Source organism: Brienomyrus brachyistius, unplaced genomic scaffold (genome assembly GCF_023856365.1).
Source record: "Brienomyrus brachyistius isolate T26 unplaced genomic scaffold, BBRACH_0.4 scaffold39, whole genome shotgun sequence".
NCBI lineage: Eukaryota > Metazoa > Chordata > Actinopteri > Osteoglossiformes > Mormyridae > Brienomyrus > Brienomyrus brachyistius.
This window is the reverse complement of record NW_026042314.1, coordinates 2,153,042-2,159,536: the sequence shown is the minus strand read 5'-3', so window position 1 is coordinate 2,159,536 and position 6,495 is coordinate 2,153,042. Positions and strand designations below refer to the sequence as shown.

Below are 6,495 nucleotides of genomic sequence, written 5' to 3'. Positions count from 1 at the left end.
CCAAAACCACACCTGCTGCAGTCTGAGAAGCAGGAAGTTCCTCCCACTGTCACACACAGACGACTGTGAGAGAAAACGAGACTGAATCCTATCAGTGTTCGTGGTAAAATGGCAGAAGCCAGAGTTGCAGTGGATGTAAATGAGTTAAGTTGTGCAATCTGTCTAGATATACTAAAGGATCCAGTGGCTATTCCCTGTGGACACAGTTACTGTATGAGCTGCATTAAGAGCTGCTGGGATCAGGAAGATCATGCTGGAGTTTACAGCTGCCCCCAGTGCAGACAGACCTTCATACCCAGACCTGTTCTGGGCAGAAACACCATGCTGGCTGAAGTGGTGGAGAAACTGAAGAAGACTGGACTACAAGCAGCTGCTCCTGCTGACCAGTATGCTGGACCTGGAGATGTGGAGTGTGACGTCTGTACTGGGAGAAAACACAAAGCTGTCAAGTCCTGCCTGGTGTGTCTGGCCTCTTACTGTGAAACTGACCTGCAGCTTCACAACAAACTCCACCATGCAAAACAGCACAAGCTCATTGATGCCATCGGCCATCTGAAGGACATGGTCTGTTCCAACCATGACAAACCCCTGGAGGTCTACTGCCGTACCGACCAGCAGTGTATCTGTTATCTCTCTACGATGGATGAACACAGAGGCCATGATACAGTCTCAGCTGCTACAGGAAGGGCGGAGATACAGGTCAGGCTAATTTAAAAGAATTTCCCCTTTCTATCTAAAAGAATTTCCCCAAAGGGATCAGTGAAAGTATCAATTATTGTTATTATCTAAAAGTTAATTTTAAAAAAATGGATTTTGTCTTAACACTTGTTCGTGTAATTGCTACGAAACACTCAGATCAAGTCTGGTTCGGTAAAGTTGTCATGACCTACTTGTCCGGTCTTACTAGCGGGGTTACTAGCTTGTCGGATTTAAGGTAGTCTGGGCAAAATGTAAGTAAACGAATATGAAGTCCATTTAAACTGTGGTACCTTACATCCGACAAGCCAGTAACCCTTCATAGTACAGAATAACTCACTAGAGCCACAGTACAGTAAGGCCGTGCCGCCGAAGATGTTTGTACGGGACGCCATGACACTCAAAATAAAATAAGTATATCAAAAAATATAAATAAAATGATAAATATTTCAATAATGTATCCTTTTATTTTTAAATAATTTCATAAAATTTCATGAATTTCATAAAATTATATTTCATAATAACACTTGTCTTCTATGTATAATTTTTAAATTTTACAATTTATTGTTTCGTAATAATGTCGCGATTTTCATTAGACAATTATTATTATAAAATAATATTTTCACAATAAAGTTTAACTTTTCACATTATCCACATGCATATTTATACTGCATCAGGAGGTGTTTTGCAGGATTGGCACTGCAGCCACCGGATAAAACTCACACTGTTCCATTGGGACTGGTGTGGTGCTGAGGTGTCACCCACTGCACGGCTGCACTCAGGTTCTCATCCCTGAGGTGGTTCGTCGTGTGGTGGGTGCGGTAAGGCACTGTACTCAGTGTGTGCTCCTTACCTCCGTACCTTACCTTACCTTACCTTACCTTACCTTACCTACATCAACACAGTACAAATGTACATGTTAAAAAAGATCTTTCGGTACTAAGATGTACGTAGATTAATACTTTTCTATTCAAGGTTAAAGGGTTCAGCCTTTAAAGCATTGTGTTGGTTGCCATAGGATAATATTTTGGCTTTCAATGATAACCAGTGAAGCTCAAAATTTATGAAAATATTAACAAAGAGGTTCATTGTTTTGTCTGATATGTTGAATTATGTCTGACTTGGAACAAATACAGTAAAAGTAGTCAGGGCTGGAGTGGGACTGAATATCTAACCAGGAATTCAAGCCCCCGGACAGCCCAATATAAAACTATATAATCAATTACACTGTTATTATATGTTTCTATTCACGCCTTCATTTGCTTGGCTACTGAACACACATTCTTACCTACATGCTTTAATTTTACCTTCATGTCATTTTTACCGGCACATTTCACTAATATTAATAACGCGTGGAGCAGCTTTGACATAAATAATGAAGCTTCGTCTCAGTGCCTGTCCTTGTGTCTCTTCCCCGTGTGGCCAGCAGCCATCGCTGTCCATCCCCTTTGTCGTCTCATCATCTTTGGCCCTAGTGTGTTCTTCCTTTTCCCCACATGGCTGCATTTGGCTCATTGGGATGAGTGTGTGACACAGAGGCTGGGACCAGCTGGTTAAGGGTTTGAGGCAGGTCAGGAACCAACCACACCTCTTTCATTTAATTATTGCTTTTCTATTCTTCCCAGTGTTTGTTAGTTCTCTGTTCTGCTTGTGAAGCTTGTGCCTTGTTTTATTATGTTCCACATGTTTCTGTACTTTCTAAGTATTGAATTCCTTGTGTGTGTTTCTTACTTTCAGTGTTTGTGGGAGTTTTCCTAGTCTTGTGTTCATTAATATAAGTTACTGCACTTGTTGCCTGTTTTCCCTGCACTGTTGTTATTGGTTAATTGTCTTATATGTCACATCTGCTTCTTTGTTAGTTCGGTACAGCAGCCTGAGCATTAGAACAGAAACCTGCAGTTTTATATCTTGGACCCAGCAGTGTGGCCAGTGTCATTATGCTATGTGAGCTCTGTCTTCAGAGTGACCAATGCAGCTACAACTGGCTCTCCTTGATCATGTGATCATCGCAGCATTGAATAGGTGATATTCCAGCTGGTTTCCACTTCTGTAATCATTCTCAGAGTGGGTCTGCCCATCTGCTGCTGGATTTGACAAAGACTTTCTCTAGCAGTTGTACTGGTTCTGAAGTAGGTCACACAGAATCTGTCTTACCTTGGATCTGATATCCTCAGGTCCTTGTGTCTGTTCTATGTTCTTCTTCACAGCCAAATTCAGTGCATGTACAATGCAGGTTGTGTGTCTGACACAGGCAATCACATTTTGTGCAGCGTCAGTGTGAGCCATCGGACTTTATTCTGTATTCCCCACTCCTCCATCAGGCTGCCTCGACTGCAGCCATGTTTTCTGCAGAATGAGACTTTGGGAATTTTCCTGCTCCCAATAATAAGGTCGACAGCTCAGTCTTATCATTTATAAAATGGCATTTGACTGCTAAATAAGCTTCCATATGTATGAATGTCCACATGTCAGATGTTAGTCTTACTGCTTTGGCCTTTCTCACCTCTTCCTTTGTCTCTTTTTCTATCTTAAATGTTTCTGTCACCAAACCCTTTCATGTTTGCCTGGATGGGAGAATGTAGGTTGGATCCAGGATCCCCACAACCTCCCTAAATCCTGCGTTATCCACTATGGTGAAGGGTTGTGCATATTGACCAAAGCCTCATCAATCATTTGTTTCTTGGTCTCTATACTGGGAAAATTATACAGATTATTGGGTAATACCCTCACCCAAATCTGATATTATGTATTCATACAATTAAACTGAACCTTGGACACAATAATGACTAATAATAATAATAATTATTATTATTAAATTAATTATTGAAAATGAATTATTATTAAATTATTATGATGATTAAAACTTACGCTGCAGTGTGTGTGTACGCCGAAATATGTGCTGTACAACAGGTTTGAAACCGGTAATGAGGATTGTGCCACATTTTCAGTTTCCAAAGCAGTCACATGGTTGAGTGCAGAATGAAGCTTCAGATGACCATGGTCACGTGTTCAGGGTGGAACGAAGGAAACTGAAGCTGTGCTTCAGAATGTAGTGAATCGCTTTTTTATTGTCAAGCTTAACATCACTAGCTGCCCCATTCCCTCTGTTAGTCTACGTGTCATTTTCTTAGCTACTTTTTCCCTGGTGAGTTTTGACCCCTTATTGTTCCTTTATTGTCTGTCTTTCCAGTTTGGTTCAGTCTCCTTAATTCCCTTTGTCTTGGAGCTTTTAAGTGGATCCTCACCTTGTTTCCCTGCCTGCACCAGGCTGCGCCCCAACATGCACATTAAATATATGATATGTTCAAATTCTGAAGAATCTTTAATGAATCCCATTTTACACATTTTCCTTTCTGAATTTGCGTGGAACATCAACGATGCAGACTTTGACACAGTTTCCATATGAATGGGTCACAACAGTCCAATATTAAACCAACTTCCCAGCAGATTCAGAGGTTTCAGTGTCGCAGGAGAAAAGATGCATTATTGTTGTTCACAGTGCAGTTTATACACAGTGGCCCATTATCAACTGACATGTGATCTGACATCAATCTAATAGGACGTCAGTTGAGTAGCCGGTCCTGCAGTGCAGCCCAGGACACATTCGCCTTCACATTGCTATAAGAATGTGGCCATATGCAGCCCAGACCAACTCCCAATGTGGGTTGAGTGATCGGATCTCAATGTATCTCCAATGCGTCCTGGGTAATTAGCGCTGTCCACTTGTGATTGGATCACCCAGGACGCATGTTAATACCAGGTGGAAACAGGACCAAAGGGTCTATGTCCATTGAATCCTACCTACAGTCAATAAATCATTAATGAACATCCATCCATCCATCCATCCATCTCCTATCCGGTAATCCCGGTCAGGGTCAGGGGGAGTGCCTGGAGCTTTTCCCAGGCAGCATAGGGCCCAAGGCTGGGGTCCACCCTGGACAGGATGATAAATGAATGTAATCTCAGCTAATGAAACAAACTTGTTTTGTCATCTTGTTTCCTATCTGTAGAAACAAATGGGTGAAATACAGAGGGAATTTCAGCAGAGAATTCAGATGAGAGAGAAGGAGCTGCAGGAGCTGAGAGAGGCTGTGGCCTCAATCACTGTGAGTATGAACCTGAGGAGAAGATAACAGCTGGCTTGTGATCATAATGAATCTTCTCTCAGATTCAACAGATTGTAGATTTACAGACTTGCGCGGATTAATCAAATTAATGCTGCTGTGGTTTATTCTGGGTCAGTGGGATAAAGTTGCTGGATTACAGAGTTTAACCAAGTGTTGCAGCAGCAGTAGTTTATTTATTTAAAAAAATACCATAAAAGGCCTATTTGAGAAAAATGAAACTTTTCATAACCCAGCATAATGCAAATAAACACTAAAAAAGTCACCTATTAAACTGAGACCTAATGGTGACAACCAACCTGCCCCATACAGCCACCAGTCTCTGCCAAATCCCTGCAGCTGACAGTGTATGAGCTTAATGAGGGATCATTTCCAATCAGTGCTGGCTGGGTTTCAGCACCTGAGGCGTCCAGCATGGTGACGCTCCAAACCTCAGCCCTGTGCTGTTTTTATACCTCCTGTCAGCTCACATCTCTTTTGTACAATGAGGCTCTCTGGAGTCTCAAAAGGGGCCAATTGTAATTTACTGTCCTCTGCTCCCTGTGTCACCAACAGAGCTCAGCACAGTCAGCAGTGGAGGACAGCGAGAGGATCTTCACTGAGATGATCCGCTCCATTGAGAGAAGACGCTCTGAGGTGACAAAGCTGATCAGAGATCAGGAGAAGGCTGCAGTGAGTCAGGCTGAAGGAGACATGGACAGACTGAAGCAGGAGATCGATGAACTGAAGAGGAGACACTCTGAGCTGGAGCAGCTTTCACACACAGAAGATCACATCCATTTCCTCCAGGTAACAGAACAGCTACTTTGGCAATAAGAAAACCAGAGTATTCAAATGAATGCATATTGTCATTTGTATTTCAACTAGTCTGTCATTTGTCAGATGTTAATGGTTCTGTTAATTAGATTGCAATACACATTTGTATTGATGAAGCTGTTTAATCAGACTGTTTGTCTGTAGAGGCGCCAGGCTCTTCCTGTCACTCCTGAAGCTGGATTTGGACCCAGAATCTCTGTCAGTCCCAGATCTGATTTTGGGAATTTGAGGAAGGCGGTTTCTGAACTGAAAGATCAACTGGAGAATTTTTGCAGAATGAAAATGGCAGAGATCCATCACCAGGTTAATACATTTTCTAGTCTGTTCATGTTAATATAGACCAGGGCTGGCCAGTCTTACCCAGAAAGGGCTGCTTTTGCTGGATTACTAATTAGAGGACTGATTGGCTGAAGGGTCTCACACCTGTGGTTGAACAGCTGACCTAAAGGTTACCCCAAAGACCTGCGTACACACTGGACTTTGCGGGTATAATTCCCCCCCCGATGTAAACCGTGCAGAGAGAGTATGCAGTACAGTCAGCCTCACATTTGTGTGACCAAGTCAGTTTGTTTACAATAAGTTTAAATCTTTGTGATAACTGGTGAAAGAGCTTCACATTCTACTGGCTGCAAAACCCAGATCACATGAAACATGTTTCTTCTACATTATAGAAACCAAAAATCTGTATTATGTGTAACTTACCATGATTTGCAGTTTGTTAAAATGCAATTTTATTTTTTATTGTCCCTCATAATGATAATACCCCACTGCTGTTATCTCCACAGTGAGTGAAGTCCATCTCCCACAAGTAAATTCCTTTTACTCACATCGCTGTTTCTCTCTGCCTCCTTCTAGTTAC

At 41.9% G+C, this 6,495-nt stretch overlaps 1 protein-coding gene across 3 annotated transcripts in view; it reads left to right on the top strand.

The window, feature by feature from the left end:
- The window catches only part of LOC125722483 (E3 ubiquitin-protein ligase TRIM47-like), a 230,611-nt gene continuing 224,116 nt past the window's right edge, over window positions 1-6,495 (top strand). The window contains exons 1-4 of one of the 3 annotated variants that reach the window (XM_048998665.1): window positions 14-699; window positions 4,707-4,802; window positions 5,376-5,609; window positions 5,781-5,939. In XM_048998665.1, coding sequence (XP_048854622.1) covers window positions 109-699; window positions 4,707-4,802; window positions 5,376-5,609; window positions 5,781-5,939 — 1,080 coding nt within the window. In that variant the 5' untranslated portion in view covers window positions 14-108. Of the gene's footprint in view, window positions 700-4,706; window positions 4,803-5,375; window positions 5,610-5,780; window positions 5,940-6,495 lie in introns of all 3 variants that reach the window. The other 2 variants (XM_048998664.1, XM_048998666.1) reach the window with 2 other exon arrangements.